This window comes from Aythya fuligula, unplaced genomic scaffold (genome assembly GCF_009819795.1).
Source record: "Aythya fuligula isolate bAytFul2 unplaced genomic scaffold, bAytFul2.pri scaffold_66_arrow_ctg1, whole genome shotgun sequence".
NCBI lineage: Eukaryota > Metazoa > Chordata > Aves > Anseriformes > Anatidae > Aythya > Aythya fuligula.
Window position 1 is genome coordinate 1 of NW_022474000.1, and position 18126 is coordinate 18126.

Here is an 18126-nt window from a genome sequence, read left to right on the forward strand (position 1 = left end):
GGGTGTCCCCACCTGGGTGTCCCCTCCCGGGGTGTCCCCGCGGTGTCACCTCGCCGGGCTCGCCCCTGCCCCCAGGGCGGCCCCCCGGCCCCGTGCTGTCGCTGTCGCGGGGCTGTCGCGATACCAGGGGGGTCGGTGGGGGGTGGGGGGGGGTCGGGGAGCCCCGTCCCGACCTTCTCGCGCCACCTCCGCCCGCCCGAGCTCGGCCGCGCCCGGCCCCGCCCCCCCCGGCCGCTGATTGGCCCCCGCCGAGCGCGGGGGAGGAGGGGGGCGGGGCTTCGGGGAAGACAGCCAATAGGAGCGCGGGGGGAAGGGAGGGGGGCGGGGGAAAAGGAGGAGGGGCGGGGGCAGAGGTCACGTGGGGGAGGGGCGGGGGAGGAGGGAGGGAGGGAGGGAGGGAGGGGGAGGGGAGGGGAGGGGGGAGGGGGACACGGGGCCGGGGGGGACACAATGGGACAGGGACAGAATGGGACGGGGGGGGGACAATGGGACACGAGGACAATGGGACAGGGACGTGGGGGGGCAATGGGGGATGGGGACAGGGGGCAGGGGGATGGGGGGACAGGGGACATGGGGGCAATGGGACACGGGGGCAGGGGGACACTGGGACGAGGGGACATGGGGACATGGGGATTGGGGGACAGGGAAATGGGGGCAGGGGGACACTGGGAGATGGGGACAGGGGGATGGGGACATGGGGGCAATGGGACATGGGGACAGGGACATGGGGACACTGGGAGATGGGGACAGGAGGACACAGCAACACGGGGGTGGGGGCCATGGGGACACGGTGACACCGGGACGTGGGGACATTGGGCCACGGGGACATGGCTGGGGGACATGGAGCCACTGGGATGCGGGGACAGGGGGACACGGCCAGGGGACAGAGGGACATGGGGACAATGGGGCAGGGGGACATGGGGACAGGGGGACAAGGGGATGGGGACATGGGGATGGAGGGACAGGGGGACGGGGACATGGGGACAGGGGGACATGGGGACAGCTCCTGCTGCGCCCATGGGAGGGGCCCCATTGGGCAGGGGTGGGCGCAGGGACCCAGGGTGTGGGCACAGCCCCTGCAGCTTTTTACCCATTTTCACCCTTTTTTTCCCCAGAACGTGTGGGATTCCAAGGGACATGACAGTATGGGGGTGACACCTGCAGCTGGTGTGCGGGATCGGGGGACTAAACCCACCTTTGGTCCAAAACCGGGGAAATTCACCCCAAAACCGTGAAAATTCACTGTGAACTGGGGAAATTGACCGCAAACCTGGGGAAATTGACCCCAACAACGAGGAAATTGACCACAAAACCAGGGAAATTGACCCCAAAACCAGTGAAATTCACCCCAACAACAGGGAAATCCACCACAAAACAAGGGAATTTCACCCAAAAACGGGGAAATTCACCCCATATGTGGGGAAAATCACACTAAACTGAGGAAATCCACTCCAAAACTGGAGAAATTCACCCCCAAATGGAGAAATTAATCCAAAACCATGGAAATACACCCTAAAACTGGGGAATTTCAACCCCAAACCAAGGAGACTCACCCCAAAAATGGGGAATTTCACACAAAAACAAGTATATTCACCCCAAAATTAGGGAAATTAACCCCAAAACCGGGTAAATTCACCCCAAACCAGTGAAACTCACCCCAAAGCTGGGGAAATTCACTCCAAAACCAGCTAAATTCATCCCTAAACCGGGAAAATTCACTGCAAACCTGGCAAATTAACCCCAAACTGTGAAAAATTATCCTCAAACTTGCGAAAATCATCCCTAAACTAGGGGAATTCACCCTCAAACTGGGGAAATTAATCCAAAAAAATGGGTAAATTCATGCCAAACTTGGTAAATTTAGCCCCAAACTGGGGAAATTCATGCCCAAACTGGGAAAATTCACCCCCAAACCAGGAAAATTCACCCTAGAACCGGGTAAATTCATCCACGAACTGGGTAAATTAATGCACAAACTGGGTAATTTCACCCCTAAACAGGGCAAATTAACCTAAAAATGGGTAAATTTACCCCTAAACCAGGGAAACTCACCCCCAACCACGGTAAACTCACCCCCAAGCCAGGGAAATTCACCCTAGAACCAGGCAAATTCACCCCTAAACTGGGTAAATTGAACTGAAACCAGGTAAATTTACCCCCAGACCAGGGAAATTCACCCCCAAATTGGGGAAATCCACCCCAAACCCAGAGAAATTCACCCCCAACTATGGAAAATTCACCCCAAAAGCAGGAAAATTCACCCCAAAACGATCTTGGGAGGCTCCCGGGAAGGGGTCCCACGTGGAGGGGGGGGACACAGGGACGGACGGACGGACGGACGGGCGCGGGGCGTTTTAAAAAAAAAAAAGAGATGCGTTTATTCCATGATCGGTACAGACCAGATGCATATTCACTGTAGGAAATAAAACCATCGAGTTACTCCAGAGCTCGCCCAATACTGACGCGCCAGGATTGTACTGTATAGTGGGTATTTATGGCACATAACGTCGAACAGTTCGAAGAATAAAATTAAATCGAAGAACGCGCGCCGCCGCCCGCGGGGGGGGGGGAAGCCCCCAACGCCCGCGGTGGCAGCCGGTATAAAAACCTTTTTTTTTTTTTTTTTCTCAACTTTTTCCTTTTTCTTCTTTTTTTTTTTTCCAACGCGTTTTTTATTTTTTTGTTCGTTTTAAACATCTTTTTTTTTTTTTTTTTTTTTTAAATGACGCTTTTAAAAAAAAAAAAATAATAATAACAAACCAAAAAACCAAAAAACCGCGGCTTTCTGGTTCTTACAGTTAAAAATATAGACTAAAAGTTTGAAACTGAGCAAAATAGAAGCAGTGTGTTCTTTACACCGAATTTGGTGGGGCTCACCAAAAAACCTCAAACAAATATATGCCAACTATATTCACTATACAATACAGCCACAAACACTAGTGGCAGGGTGGTGACGTCCCCCGCTGCCGCTGTTTTTTTGTTTTTTTTTTTTTTTTGTTTTTTCCCCGCTCCACCCCGCGATGCAGAGGGACGAATGACACCCGGTGAAGAGTTGGAGCAGTGCCGAATTTTCTGGAGGAAGGAAAAATTAAAAAGGGGGTGGCGGCGGCGGTGGTGGTGGTGGTGGTGGCAGAGTGTGTGTGTGTAGGGGGGTTTAGGAGGGGAAATAAACGAACGAAAAGACTGAAAGAATCTGACTTTGGTTGGTAGTCTAGCTCCGGTTCCCGGAGCGCCGCACGCGCGCGCTCGCCGCGGTTCCCTTTTTTTTGCGAGCGGGCGCGGAGGGGGGAGGACGGCGGCACCGGGAGTGCCGGCTCACGAAGGAGAAGGGGGGAGAAAGAGAGAGAGAAACCCCCCCCCTGTACCCCCTCAACCCCGGCACTGCTCGCTCGTGGACGTTCGGCAAGTCGAGGAGGACCCTGGCGTCTAGAAAAAGGGGTGAGGAAGATGAAGTCCTGGGATATACGGCGAATACGTTTGGCATAGAGGATGTCGAGCGACGACGGGGGGCGCACGCACCCGGTGCCGGCGGCGATGCCCTGGGATGGCCCCCCCCCCAACAACAGGCTTCGCGCAGAGGGGGGGGGGCGGTGGTCTTCGTCGGTTTTTCGGGGAGGGGGGGGCGGATGGCGGGCTGTAAGGCAGACCCTGCTGATCCTCCGGAGGCCGCGTTGAAAGAGCCGCGACGGGCGAGCATGCAGGGGGCCGCGGGCGCGCGCGCTCCCCTCCCAGCCGCCGGTAACACTATGGAGAGTTCAAAGGTTTTTTGTTGTTGTTTTTGTTTTTTGTTTTTTTTTTTTGCCGGGGGGGTGGGGGTGGTTGGTGTTTCGAAAGAGTCAGGAGGAGGAAAACGAGGCGCTATTAGAAAAGGTTCTCTTCGAATATTGCCAACAAGTCGCTCTGGAAATTCATGTCGATAGTAGCTGCCATCTGCGGGGAGAGGAGGAAGGGGGCGTTAAGGGGGCGCCAAGGACGTCATGGTGGCATTGGGGGCATCAAGGACATCATGGTGGCATTAAGGGCATCAAGGTGGCACCAGGGGCATCAAGGTGCATATGGTGGCATTCGGGGGGCACTAGGTGGCACCAAGGGAGTCAAGGTGGCATTGGGGGCATCATGGTGGCATTGGGGGCATCAAGGACATCATGGTGGCATTAAGGGCATCAGGGTGGCACAGGGGGCATCTGAGTGGCACCAGGGACATCAAGGTTGCACCAAGAGAGTCAAGGTGGCATTGGGGACGTCAAAGTGGCACCAAGGACGTTAAGGTAGCACTTGGGGCATCAAGGTGGCACCAAGGACATCAAGGTGGCAGTAGGGGAATCAAGGTGGCATGGGGGGGATCAATGGTGGCACCAAGAGTGTCCAGGTGGCATTAGGGGCATCGAGGTGGCACCAAGAGTTTCAAGGTGGCACCGGGGGCATCAAAGTGGCACCAAGAGGGTCAAGCTGGCACCAAAAGGCATCAAGGTGGCGTTTGGAGGCACCAAGGTGGTACTGGGGGGTGTCAACGTGGCACTAGGGACATCAAAGTGGCACCAGGGGTGTCAGCATGGCACTGGGGATGATGCTGATGTGGCACTGGGCACATCAAGGTGGCACCTGGGGCACCAAGGTGACACCGGGGAGGGGTCTCCACGTCCCTGCGGCCGCACTCACCGCCTCCCTGCGCCTCCGCTCCTGCTCCCGCTTCCGGGCCATCTCCCTCTGCTGATCCAGCATGGACTGCGAGGACTGCGGCTGCGAGCTCTGGCCTTGGGGCGCGGAGGCTGTGGCCGGTGGCACCTGCTGCTGCTGCTGCTGCTGTTGCTGCTGCTGCTGTTGCTGCTGCTGCTGCTGTTGTTGCTGCTGCTGCTGCTGCTGCTCCTGGCGCCGCCGCACCTCCTCGTGCACCCTGCGAGCCTGCTCCATGGCGTCCTCGTCGTCGCGGCTCCTGCAACGCCACCAGCGGCACCCGTGAGACCCCACGCTGCGCCCGGAGCACCCCCCTTTTGCTGTCTGGGTGTGGAACACGTCCTCTCTACCCATCCAACCCCAATCTGAATCTGGCGGCTGGGTGTGCGTACGGGGCCGCGCCAGCCTCGAGGAACCCCTCGGCCCCAGAAATGCCGACAGGGCATCGGCAGAGCCGCCCTCACCTCATCCGCTCCTGCTCCCGCCGCAGCCGCTCCTTCTCCCTTTCCACCTGTTCTGCCTGAGCTTTCAGCGCCTTCTCCCGCTCCTCCTTCTCCCGCGCTGCCCTCTTGAACTGCTCGAAGCTGTCGCTGGAGGACTTGGCCGTGGAGGACGGGGTGGTGGGGTGTTTCTGAACCAAGCTCGCCCACGAGCCCATGTTCTTGATTTTCAGGTCCTGGGGAGGGGAGGAGACGTTAGGGGGGATGAGGCTCAGCACCAGGACGAGCTGGCGGCCGCACGCACTGCGCTCAACACGCAGCAAACCCCCTGTAGCAGCTGAAACCAGTAAATCCCCAGCAAAAACCAGTCCGGGCTCAAGGCTGGAGGACTGGGGGTGCTGGAGCAGGGGGCGCACGCAGCCTTCAGCTACCCCAGGAGTGAGAGGAAGGACCCAGCACCCTGCCAGAAGCGGGACCAGCTCCCTCTGACTGGTGGCTTCCTGCTGCAATGCCCCCACTCAGCCTCCCTCTGCTTCATTTTGGGGCAGATTTTCCAAAATCGAGGCAAAGGAACGTACCCCCCTCCCCCCCAAAAGCGTGCTGAGCTCAGCCAGTACCTTTTTAGGGGCAACGGGCGTTTTTGGTTCCTGCTTCTGTCTGTCCTTGTCCTGCACTCCCGGCGGCGGCGCGTTCTGCTCGGGGGGTCTAATGACGGGCCGCCCGCCCTCCATGGGCTTCATCTCCGTTCCTGCAACGCCGAGCGTCACCGTGAGCGGCCGCGCCGTGGGTCCCAGGGGCCAGCCCGTGGAGGATTTCCCAGGGACCTCGCCTGCCGACCCGCCGGGGCACCCGGACTCACTTTGCGGGATGTGCGCGGGGGGCTTGATGCTCTCCGGGTGTTTGGGAGGGTCCTGCCGCAGCGGGGGGCTGAAGGTTTCGTTTCGGATGACCGGCGAATGCATCTTCTCCTCCTTCACCACCATCGGCTGCGACTGCACGACGGAGGCGGCTCTCATCTCCTGCAGATCACGTTAGCAGATCACAAGGGTCAGGCACCGACCCCCTGCCCCTACCCCTTCGCCAGCCCCCTGCCCGTCCCCCGGGGAAGCAAACCTCCTCTCTCTCTCTCCAGCAATCCGCCCTTGGGGGGGGGTGGGGGGGGAAAAAGGCGACGTCTCCCGGCTGCGCCCCCCAGGTGCGGGCTCTGCCTTCCCTTTACCTGTTTTTTTGGCTGGATATTTTGCTGAGGTGGCGACTGGTGGACCAAGCCCTGGAACGACGGCATCTGTGGGGAATGCATCATGAGAGGGGAAGGGGCTTCCCTCAAGTGACCTGGAACAGTTCAGCACCACTCGGTTAGGCGGCAGCAAGGCTCCTTTCGCCAAACATCACCCCCCCGAGCGCGCCACGACCCGCGACGGGCGACCCTGACATGTCTGTGGGCCACCACGGGGGGACCACGAGCATCCCGAGGACACCGGGGTGTCACCCGCCGGCAGAAGCGGCGCTGAGAAACCGCATGGATGATTTTTCCTGCCCCCCCCCGCGCCCGGCGGCGGAGGGGCAAGGCCGAGGCACCCGCCACCTCCAGGAGGAAGGGTGGGCAAGTCTGAAATCAGACAGCGCCGATGCGGGAAGTGGGTGTCGAGAGGGTGCTTTTGTGGAGGGCAGCGCCCTTGGGTGCCTCCGTCCCCGGTGAAGGGAGCAGGAGGCGAGCGCTCCCCTCGGGATACAACCCTGGGAAACGCTTCTGAAAGCTTTGGGGAACCTGCGCCGGGCGGCTCCGCCTCTTGTTTCGTGTAAAAGCTTGCCTTTTTGGCAACAGCTCAGCAAAAAGAAGGAGCCGCCGCCACTGAGGCTGCTCGCTGGAGGCTTTGCGGAGGCGCCGCCAGCTCCAAGCCTCGTCCAGCCTCTGCTGGGGAGAGCGGAGCCTTGCGCAAGGCTGCAACGATTTCCCCTCATCCTGCCTCCGTGCGAGGCTGCGGGAGGCCGGGGGAAAACCTCGGCCCCGCTGAGCCCTCGTGGGTGGCTTTTTGGGGTCTTTAGCAGGAGCGTGGGCCTGTGCCGGGGGGGGCGTTTTGAGCCAGAGGGTGTGTGGGGGAAAGGCTACAACACGACACGCCACGTGGCCACCAAACTGTGCCCAAAACAGAGGGAACCACAGCTCCGCGGTCCCCAAAAATGGAGCGACGAGCAGCTCGACGCCACGACCGCGAACCCGGAGAGCCGGAGCCGCTCCGTGTCCCCTGGCCGTGTCCCCAGGGTGCCCCAAAACTGGGTCCTGGCCACGTGTGGGATGCATCACCCCACATGGAGGATGCCAGGTCGCACACACGGTCCCTGTCCTCCGTTACAACACAGACAACCCCCGCAGGACGCTTCGAGTGGGAGCAGGGAGGAGCCGATTTTCTTTTTTTTTTGGAAGAACGGGATGGAGACCTCGGGCTTAGCGCGGTCTCCGAGGTGGGATGTGGCCAAAAGAGCTCGCTCGCTCCCACCAGCGCTCAGCCTATGCTTTCCGTGCTGGGAAAGGCCACGCTGCGCCTCCCAGCACGCGGCCCGGGGGGACCGAGCTGGGAAAGGGATCAGCGACGGGGCCAGGGGGGCCATGGAACGCCCAGCAGTGTGTGGCCAAGCACTGATCGCCAGCAATGCCGCGGCTCAGCCTCGGCTTTCCCCCAAATCCTTCCCCCTCCTCGCCTTGGCAGCTCAGCGGCTGCGCTCCTGGAGGCCCCGCTGGCGAGGCAAAGCCTCCGCTCCTCCCCGGGAGCAATCTGAAAACGGTGCCCGAAGGGGACGCGCGACCCTAAAATCTCTACAACCGCGGAGCAGTCGATGCCAGCGCATCCAGAACTCGGCCCTTTTGGCAACGGCACAGCCAAGACCCCAAATCTGGGATCCTGCTTTGGTGAGGGGTTTGTAAGGCCCGTGGCGACTCCCCCCCCGAGCCCGGCGCCGTCTTGGACCGCCGGGCGCTGCTCGGGCTCGGAGGACATGGGGTGCCGGCCACCACCCCACAGCCCGGCGTTGCCAAACGCGACCCCGGCGGGGTTCGAGGCTCTCCACGGGCGGCCCCGAGTCCCGCTCACCGGTCGAGTAGGGGTCGGGCTTGTGGTGCCGCGGCGAGGGGTGGTGCTGGATGACTTGCTGAGGTTTCGCCGGCTGCGGCGGCTGTGGCGGCGGCGGCGGCGGCGGCTGCGGGGGCGGATGCTGCTGCGGAGGCGGCTGCGGTTGGGGGATGTGGGAAGGGAAGGACATGGGCTGCATGTGCATGGGCCTCTGCTGGGGCTGGTGCTGCAGCTGCTGCACCGCGGGGTGCGCCGGAGGCTGCAGGGGAGGCTGGGGCTGCGACTGGACCTTCACTGAAGGGAGAAGAGGAGTCTGCGGCTGCACTTTCTGCAGCTGTTGAAGGTAGAGCTGCATCTGGCTGGTGCTCAGAGGCAGGCTGTGGTGAGGCGGGGGCGGCTCCTCGTCCTCCAGCAGGACCTGGGGAGGCTGGGGCAGAGGCGGCTGCGGGAGCAGAGGCTGCTGGCTGATGGCTGGCGAGACGGCCGGCGGGCGCGAAGGCTTCGGGGGCAGCGCGGCGGCGCGGTTGCTGGGTCTCGAGGGCTGCTGAGGCAGAGCGTTGTGCAAAGCTGGGGAGAGAGGGGACGAGACAGTGGCACCGCCTGCGTGGACGCGAGCGGCCTCTTCCCCGCCCGCCCTCCGGGAGAGAGCCAAGGCTGCTTCCTCGCTCCCTCCTCTTCCTCCCGCCCCAGGTTTGTGGCTATAGTGGCCAGCGCGGGGTGTCCGGCACCCAACATGGGGTGTCCAGCACCCAACGAGGTACCCGGCACCCAGTACAAGGTGCCAGCACCCAACATGGGGTGTTTAGCATTTAACACGGGGTGTCTGGAACCCAATGCGGGGTATCCGGCACCCAACATGGGGTGTCTGGCACCCAACAAGGTACCCAGCACCCAGTACAAGGTGCCAGCACCCAACACAGGGTGTCCAGCACCCAACATGGGGTGTCTAGCACCCGATATGGGGTGTCTAGCACGCAGTGTAAGGTGTCCAGCCCTCAATACAAGTTGGCCAGCACCCAACAAGGTGACCAGCACCCAACACGGGGTGTCTGGCACCCAGTGCAAGGTACCCAACACCAACACAGGGTGTCCAGCACCCAATGCAGAGTGTCCGCCACCAAACAAAGGGTACCTAGCACCCAAAAAAAGCTGCCCAGCACCCAGTGCAAGGTGGCTGGCACCCAACACGGGGTACCTAGCACCCAACGTAGGGTACCTAGCACCCAACGTAGGATACCTGGCACTCAACGCAAGGTACCTAGCACCCAACGTAGGACACCTAGCACCCAACGCAGGGTACCTAGCACCCAACGCAGGGTACCTAGCACCCAACACAGGATAGCTGGCACCCAACGCAGAGTACCTAGCACCCAGTGTAGGGTACCTAGCACCCAACATGGGGTACCTAGCACCCAACACAGGGTACCTAGCACCCAACGCAGGGTACGTAGCGCTCAACGCAGGTTACCTAGAACCCAATGTAGGGTACCTAGCACCCACACCATGCTCACCTGGAGGAGAGACCACCGCGTGTTGGTTCAGGTGGGGAGGAGTGCTGTGCTCAGGTGGCTGGGGAAGATGGGGCGGCATCTCCGGCTGGGGAAGATGCATGATGGGTTGAGTGAAATGTGGCATAGTGTCGAACATGTTCCCTGGGAGTGGGTGCTCCATGACGGGGACTTGCGCGGGTACGAAAGGTGGGGGGGAGGACTTCATCGGTGGCGGCGCTTGCGGAGGGACGGGCGGTGGCGGCGGCGGCTGTAGCTGCTGCTGCGGCAGCGGCTGCGGCGGGGGCGGCGGCGGGGGCTGCTGCTGCGGCGGCGGCGGGGGCTGCTGCGGCGGCTGCTGCTGCTGCTGCTGCACCGGTGGATGGTGGTGATGGTGATGCTACAAAACAAACGCTCGTTACCCAAAAAATGCCTTGCCGGATTGGACCCCACGGCCGTGACTCGGCTGGCCGCGGGACGGCTTCCAAGCAAAGCAAAAGCCTCTCGTGCTGGAGGGCTGGAGTGTTTGAGCCAGCTTGGCAGGACACCCCGCGGCCCCACAGCTCCCCGGGGGCTCGATCCCAGCCCAGTGGGAGGGGGAGGATGCTCCGGGTCCTACCTTTTTTTGCTCTCGCCCAGAATGCCCTTTCTTCTTCAATTTTGGTGCCATTTCTGCAAAGAGAAGAAGGGACAGAGCAAATGTTAGTACCCGGACTGTGCTGCTCCACGCGTCCACGGTGAAAGAAACAGAGCAGCCAACCCATGGCAGCGGTTTGCTATGACCCACTTAAACCCACTTAATCCCCTGAGCTGGCTTTTCCTGAGCTCCCCACTTGGGACCGGGGAGGATCGGGGTTTTCAGCATCGTGCTGCAGGACCCACACACGAACGCAACGTGATGGGAGCCTCCCTCCAGCAGCATCTCTGCCGCACAGGTTTTGGCAAAGCAGCGCACGAGAGCAACGGAGCTGTGCTTGACCAGACTCAGCTATTCCAGGAATGCTGCCTCGCTCGGAGGCAGAGATAAGGAGAGAGACGCTGGAAGCACAAGGAGAGAGAAAAAAAAAAAAAAAAAAGAGAAAAAGAACTGGAGCTAGGCAAACAGCAACCCTGCCTCCTAACCCGGAGGATTTGGGTCTGTGTGAGCGGACAAAGGGTGATCTCTCACGCCTCCTCCCTGTGCTGCACGGAGAGCCGGAGATATTTTTAAAGCACGATCATCGCAACAACTGGCCTAAGTTCGTGTACACAACCACCCTTTCCCAGGATTTCCTCTGCAAGTCCACGCCAAGAAACGGCGAAGCAACAGAAATACATTTGTCCGATATCGGGTTATCCAGCCAAAAATTCCTCGGCGGCAAATTCCAGCCTGACAGCGCTCGACTCCTTTGGCCTTATGTGGCGTTATTTCAGCCGTGCTTGGCACGGGAGGGAATTTCGACCCCAACGCCATTTCCAAAGGTGGCTTGAGACAACCCTGGCAAAATCAGCCTTGCCCGTTTTTTTGGCTGATTTTTTAGGCTCGCCTCCTCTTCCTCTCCTGGGTCGAGGCATAATGGAAGATGTTTTGATGCAGGCACAAAGATCTGGGCATTACTGAACACCCAAAAGCAAAGGGAACATGCTCTGATTTTGCAGATGATGAGGCTGAAGCAAAAAAGAAATGTCAATTCGGAAAGAAAAGGAAAATCTCAGCTCAGGGCACCAACCACAGCAAAAGTGCCAGCCCCTGCTGCAGACAACGTGCCTGCAAAGAGTCCTTTGGAAGGCAAGAATTGTTTGATGTGGGTGCACGAAGGTGGCAGAGCCCCTTTGGAAATCTCCACGCTTGTAGATCCAGTGGAAGGGAGCGCGTGGCGGCCATTTCCAATTCTGGGAGATTTCGCCCTCCCAGGGCAAAAAATACAGGGATGAATTCGTGGGTGGAAGCTGGTCAAAGGGAAAAGTGGCTGTGGATGTGGGGAAAAGCAAGACGGGCTGTGAAATGGGCGACTTCTGTGGATGCTCCACTTACCTAGGGCTATGTGGCCATGGGGCTGCGTGGCCAAAAGCCTCCCAGCCCCACGGCGAGCTGTGATATGGGGGGGTTGCAAGGAGCCCTGCTTCTGCCTTATCTGGGGTAAAAGCACTCGTGGGAAGGGAAAGGAATTGAAACTTGGAGGAAGGTGCAGTGCAGACTGTGGGTATCGGGAAAGAGAAGAGAAAAGCGTTGGGTGGCGTGCAACTAAGACGCGTCCTTGAAGGAGACGGGCTGGGGCTGAAAAAAGCCACACGAGCATCGTGGCAAGAGCGCTTCTCTCTAATTCGGGTTGCAGACACCAACCCACACGGCTTCGAGGCCGAAAGACGAGGAAAGAGAAAACCCCGAGGGCCAGAGGTGAGGTCAGACCAAGCGAATATGGTGAGAACGGACGGGGATCCAGCGCTGAGAAGCCGGCGCCTTTTCTCATCGCTTCTTTGGGGAGATGCTCACGGATTTCCCCACCGTCCTGGATGCACAGAGGCTGCTCGGCAGGGAGGTTCGGTGCAGGCAGGGCGCACGGCGTTCCCGGTGTGTGCTTGTTTCTGGGCTGGGAAGCGGCGCCGGTCCCGCTCGGCGTCGTGAGCTCGCCACAATTCGATGGAAGCGTTCTCTGGCACGATGGCCAACTGCAGAGGTGCCAAAAGATCCGAGCCCTGGCTGAGGACGGGCAGCCGAGCATCCTCCACTGGCTTGGCGCAATGGCAACCGGTGGGCAACCGGCAGCGAGGCTGCGGGGGCCTCCCCAAGGGGGAAAAAAAAAAAAAACACACACAAAAAAAAGGGTTTTGTGCCCAAAACAAGCCCTTGTCCAAGCAGCTGGGAGCTTGAAGGAAAAAGAACAGCGGCAGGCCTGTCACTCTGCTTTGTGTGCGTGGGTGAAATCACCGAAAAACACAGGAATGCAGTTTCCATGATGTCATCTCAGCACGTTTGGCAGAGCAGGAGGATGGGGCTGAGCTGCTCAGCACCCAAGCGGCTCCCGCGGGCGCACGCCTTCCCCGGAGGCTCTCCGGCACCTTCCCCTCTTTAGGGTTTTTTCCCTAAATTCTCCTGCTCCCACCCACGTCTGTCCTGAATAGCAAATCCCTAACGTGCGCTACCCTAGCGGCAAGACTTCCACCTCCACGTAAAATAGTTAAAAACTACGATTCCAGGATTATACAAAAGGTGCATTTTTTCTGGAACAAGCCAAACACTTTATTGATTTTATTATTTAGAAACAGAACGAAACGAACAAAAAAAAACTATACAATTTTTTTTTTCTTTTCTTTTTGGAAGGAGGTTGTGGTTACATGGCTGTTATAATCCAAAAGCATGCAGACAAGATATAAAAATAAACAGATTTGTATAAAGTAATTCTTTGTAGCAGATAAAACACTAACTGGAAGAAATCTGAATAAAAACGGTACGAAAACAGTCCATTCTTGGTCAAATCCATTTCAACTTTCAAACAGTTCACACTGGTGCAATTCGAGAGAGCTAGAGTTACAAGTTTGCTGAAGAAACATGCAGTTATACATTCCAATAAAAGAGCACAATCCCACCCCCCCTGCGCCTCGCAGGGAAATAACACGCGGCAGAACAAACGGCTCAGCCGGGAAGAACATTTTAACAAATGGCTAAAAGAGACCCGAATTTAAGGAAAACGGCACGAGAAACAACTTGGGAATAGGCTATTGCTTATCGAAAGAGCTGCTCCTGGATAGAAAAGCTGACTCAAAGAGTTTTTGGGACCACGGGGCCGGTTGTGGCCCCGCCGACGGGTCCTGGCATCGGGTCTGGGTGGTTTTTTAGCACCAGAGGTGAAAACCTGAGCCTGGGTTTCCCCCTTCCAGCCTCCCAGCTGCAGCAAAGCCCGTGAGCTCCTAAAAAAGGCAGGAATCTTTTCTGGGAAAAGCAGGGGGATTTGGGGTTCTGGGGGAGAGCAGGAGCTGCGGGATCAGCAAACGAGGCTGAAATGCACCCGAAGCTCTCTGCCCTCTGCCATCCAGGCAAAACCAGCGCGATAGAAGCATGGGAAGGGCTCGTGGTGCCAAAATGAGTGGCACCCAGCTGGATCACCCAAGAAACAGCCCAGGAAAGGGGGCAGAAAGAAGCAAATCCTAAAAACACGCTTCAAACAACCAACAGTTCGGCCATGGCAGCACCAGCCCTCTCTCGAGGCCACAGAATGGGTCCAGAGTTAAATAAAAACTCGCTCGAGTCAATAAAAGTTACCCTGAATAAGCAGGAGAGCATCACGGAGGACACCAAGACTAACTTCGTGACTACAAAACCCGAGCCACTGGCAGCGGTGAGATGCCGCGCTGCCTCGTTGCACCGCCTAACGTCAGCTCCTCTCTTCCCAAAGGCAGAAACAGCCCCAAGCACGGGCTTGCAGAAAGCCCAAAAACGGCTTTTCTCCCATTTCGCAGCCCGGTTTTTGATTCCTTACTAACAAACTGCCTGCACCAGCCCTGGGTTGAACACCGCTGCCACTGCACCTGTGCCTTAAGCGAAGCCTTCACGCACCTACATGCTTGGATCTCGTTCAAAACTCGCTAAAACAGGGAGATTTGGGAAAAAAAAAAAAAAAAAAAACAACAACAAAATCCACAAACACGAAACCCAAGAGGCCGTTCCTGCTGCCCGAGAGGTGTAAAAGCCAACGCTGCTTTCCTCAAAAGCTCGGGGTCGTTTGCATGCACCTGGGCGCTAATTACGACGAGTTAGACTGGAATAACCCTCTCGTTCTGCACCGCTGGTTTCGCAGGGCTTAAGGCAAAGGCTGCTCGCTCTCGTCTCCTACACGACAAAGCCTGTATTTATTTTGCTTTTCCCCCCCTTTGAAGCCTCCTGCTTTCAGAGTATCACCATACCTGCGGGTTTAGAGGAGGAGAGCAACGCTCCCGACTTAAATAAACACAACATGCTCTGCTGGCAACTGAACCGAGGGCTGGAGACATTGCTCGTAAGCGAGCAGGAGGAAAAGGATCCAGGAAAAAAAAAGGATCCATGGAAAAAAGGATCCACGAACAAAGGACCCACGTCTTACGAGCTCTGGGCCGCAAAAAGCAAGAGGCAGCTCGTGGGAGAGCGCTGCCCGACAGCAAAGCTGCGTGTAGCTTCAAAGCAACTCGACAGCGTTCGCAGTTAATTGCAGTTAATTCTCATTGACGGCTTGATGGCATCTAGTTCTGCTTGCACCCGTGAGCACAGCCTGCCCGGCTTTTTTCTCAAAGCAAGAGCAAACCGAGGTAAAACAGAAGTCGTGCATCAGCATGTGTCAGGTTTGAACATCCCCAACGCCTGCTGCGCAAAACCCACGGCGGGATCCCACCGGGCAACAGCTCGGCAGCCAAACGAAGTGGGCAGAGAAAAAAAAAAGACACAGAAAAGCTGGTGAGATGCCTGACCCTAACTCAAATCGGAGAGCAAACGAAGTGGCAAACCCAATTCTCCACCTCCCCAGTTTCCAAAAAGGGGGATGGGGATAAATACAGGAATATTTAACAGCAAAAAGGAACGGGCTCATCCTGCTCCGAGGTCCAGAGGGACTGGGGACGAGGACAGGGCTGCGATGTCACCGAAAACACGACATCAGAAGCGTGCAGCCCCCCCCCAGCAATTAAACAGGGCCCCGGTAATTAGAGGGAACGAAGCAGCTCTGCAGGCACCCAGCCACGCTGCCAGCAAGGGCTTTCGGCAGCTCGTGGTGTTGGATTAGGAGGGGAGGCTTGGCTTTTTTAGGAAAGCAAAGCCCCGTTGGCTGTAAATTACTAAAAAAAAAAAGGAGTTTAATCATCATCTGTTTGCCACATCACATCATTGATGCAGTTCTCTTCTAAATCCAAAGGTTTGGGCTTCTACCTGCAAACTGTTTTCCCCCTCTCTGCATCTATGGCCCCGTCACCAGGCACGGTTTGGGAGAAAAAAGAGCATTTTCAGTTTCATCAGAGGCCGGTTTTGTCAGCTGGAGCGGACTTGGGGCTGCGGAAGACTTTGATGCTGTTACACAAGTGCAGCTCCCAATTATCCCCACCTAATTCCTTTAGCAGGGAGGGCTGGGCACTGTTTTGGTACCAAATTTCCAACCAGCACCACGTCGCCCTCGTCAGATTTGTCTCCACGGGCCATTTTTTTGGTTCCACGTTTCGTTTGGAAACGGGACCAGCACCCCGGGTTCAGGTGGGGTCGGCCACTTAACGGCCCCTGATGAAACTTTGGGTCTAGTGGGAGGTGTCCCTGCCCACGGTGGGGGGCTGGAACCCAATGGTTTTTAAGATCCCCTTTTAACCCCAACCACGCTGCAGCTCTAGGACCCGAGACGGCGAGCGGCGTCCTTGGGAGGGCCGCGTGGAGATGCCACCTCCGGGAGAAAAGCACTCGCTTCTGCTTCGGTCTATTCCATCACGAGCCCTCTGGACCCTAAGAATTATTAAAATCGCTTCGTTTAGAGCTCTGCCTGTCCCCTCCAGTGCCTGCTCGCAGCAAAACACGGCCCTTTCAGAGCTCTTGTCCCACCTGGGACTGCAGACAAGCTTAGCCACGCGGCCCTCGGGAACACGCGCGGTGCCCAACACGGCCAGGGGGGCTCCTAGCCCCTGGCAAAGCCACGCAGGGCTGCAGGCAGGAGGAAATCAATGGAAATAGGTGGCCCGAGCATTTTCTACGAGCACAAACACGGCCAGTTTGTTTCACTGCTTTGCCAAGGAGCACGGGTCACCCTTCCCCTCTGGGAATTTGTCACCGACAGATTTCACCTTCCGATCGCCATCTACGAGTTAGTCCAATGCAACAAAACCTTGCAAGTTCCTCAAAAAAAAAATAAATAAATCCACGCAGATCCTACTAAAAATACATGGAAGTAGGCAAAAGCATGCAACCTCCATATGTCACGTTAAAAGATAGCACACTCCAGCATGATCCCAGACGCACACATCCTTAAAAACTGAAGCATTTACGGGAACTGATGCCAGCTTGGCTCCAACACAAGTCCAATCAATCCCAGCTGCTGCGTTTTTGGAGGAGAAAGGAAGAGAGAGAGGAGCCTTCTGACAGCTCTCAGGCCCTGCTGGTTTCAGAGCTGCAGATCCGCGAGCCTCCAGCCCGTGCATTTCTTTTCTCCTCCTACCAAAAGAACGCGAGGCTGAAGGCTGGCAGGATGGCGAGAGGATTTCTGCTCGGCTCTGGTGCCGTCTGTGCCACGGAGCCAGCCCTGCTCTGAAAGAGGAGGCAGGGTATCTCCTGCCTCGTGCACCTCCCGGCCGTGCAGAAGCCCTTCTGCTGACCTGCGCGCTGGGAAGAGCCCGGGGACACCTCTGGAGGCCAAGCTGGGTTAGCAGCTAGAGGGGGAAAGAGCTTTAGTCGACCGCACGGCTTTGCTGACGTAAAAGCAAGCAGGGAACGCCAGCAAGAGATGTTAGAGGAAAGAGCAACGCTTCACGAGAGGGCGAGGGCAGCCTCATCCGAGCCCAAACGACGAAAGGCTGAGGTCGTACCAAGGCAGAAGCACAGAGCTACGCAGAGCGGACGCTGCCCTGGAAGTTTTTACCCTACTTTTTCTACACAGACCTGCCCGACGCCATAAAAAAGGCTCTTCTACACAAATTATGCACGTCTCCCAAGCCTTTCTCCAGCGCACTGCTCTGTTGCACAAGCGTTCCTGGTGAGAACGCCTCGTGCCTCCCGCGAGGACAATAGAGCGGCTTTCTAAAAATACAAATCTAGGTCATCAGCCAGACAAAGAGCTACCTTGGCACATGCCGCAGTTTGGCTCCTGCGCCCACATCCAACTTGAGAAAGGAAAGCTTATGAAAATATCTCGTAGCGCTCGAGAACTGCCAGAGACAACAGCACTACTGCCAAGTTGTACACGGAGGGCCCGAGACGGGCAACATGCAGTATCTCCGCTGGGTACATTGGTTTGATTACAAAGACAAAAAATTAAAGACCAAGCCAGTAATGAAAACATATTTATTTATACAGAAAACAGGTATAGGACTGAGTCTTTAAATAAGCTACATCTAACCTGTTTCTGAATCTTCACTGTCGGAGGAGCTCGACTCGCTGGTGCTCTCAGACTCTGAGGACGAGAACCCCTTCATTTTAGAGGAACCAGCAATTACATCCACTTTTTCTGCTGCAACAAGACAACAGTACAAGAGCGTCAGAAGGAGAAGCAGCCCCCCAGAACCCTGCCTCCTGCTGCGTGCTCCTCCCTGACCGCTGTGTGGCAAACCCCCTTGGTTTTGCTGCGCTTATTCCCACTTCTGACTTGCAATAGCCGGGCTGCAGCAGGCCCCTGGAGGTTTTAAAAGGGGCAGAAAATGATGGGGGTTTCCCCTCCCACCGCGTCAGGCCAGGGTTGCTGCTGAACCCAGGCTCTTCTCTGCTGCTCGCGGCCACCCCGAGCTCGCTGTGCCAAGCAGCGGGGGGTTCTTGCTGCTGAAAAT

The 18126-nt window shown here is 57.5% G+C and overlaps 1 protein-coding gene across 4 annotated transcripts in view; it reads right to left on the reverse strand.

Moving 5' to 3' along the window:
- Positions 1-2983: 2983 nt before the first annotated feature.
- BRD4 (bromodomain containing 4) overlaps positions 2984-18126 on the reverse strand; it is a 59587-nt gene continuing 44444 nt past the window's right edge. For all 4 annotated transcript variants that reach the window (XM_032207265.1, XM_032207268.1, XM_032207264.1 and 1 more), the window contains exons 13-22: positions 17703-17813; positions 10289-10341; positions 9694-10069; positions 8204-8749; positions 6334-6446; positions 5974-6133; positions 5732-5862; positions 5139-5350; positions 4660-4933; positions 2984-3930 (exon numbers count right to left, since the gene is read on the reverse strand). In XM_032207265.1, coding sequence (XP_032063156.1) covers positions 3862-3930; positions 4660-4933; positions 5139-5350; positions 5732-5862; positions 5974-6133; positions 6334-6446; positions 8204-8749; positions 9694-10069; positions 10289-10341; positions 17703-17813 — 2045 coding nt within the window. In that variant the 3' untranslated portion in view covers positions 2984-3861. The remainder of the gene's footprint in view (positions 3931-4659; positions 4934-5138; positions 5351-5731; positions 5863-5973; positions 6134-6333; positions 6447-8203; positions 8750-9693; positions 10070-10288; positions 10342-17702; positions 17814-18126) is intronic.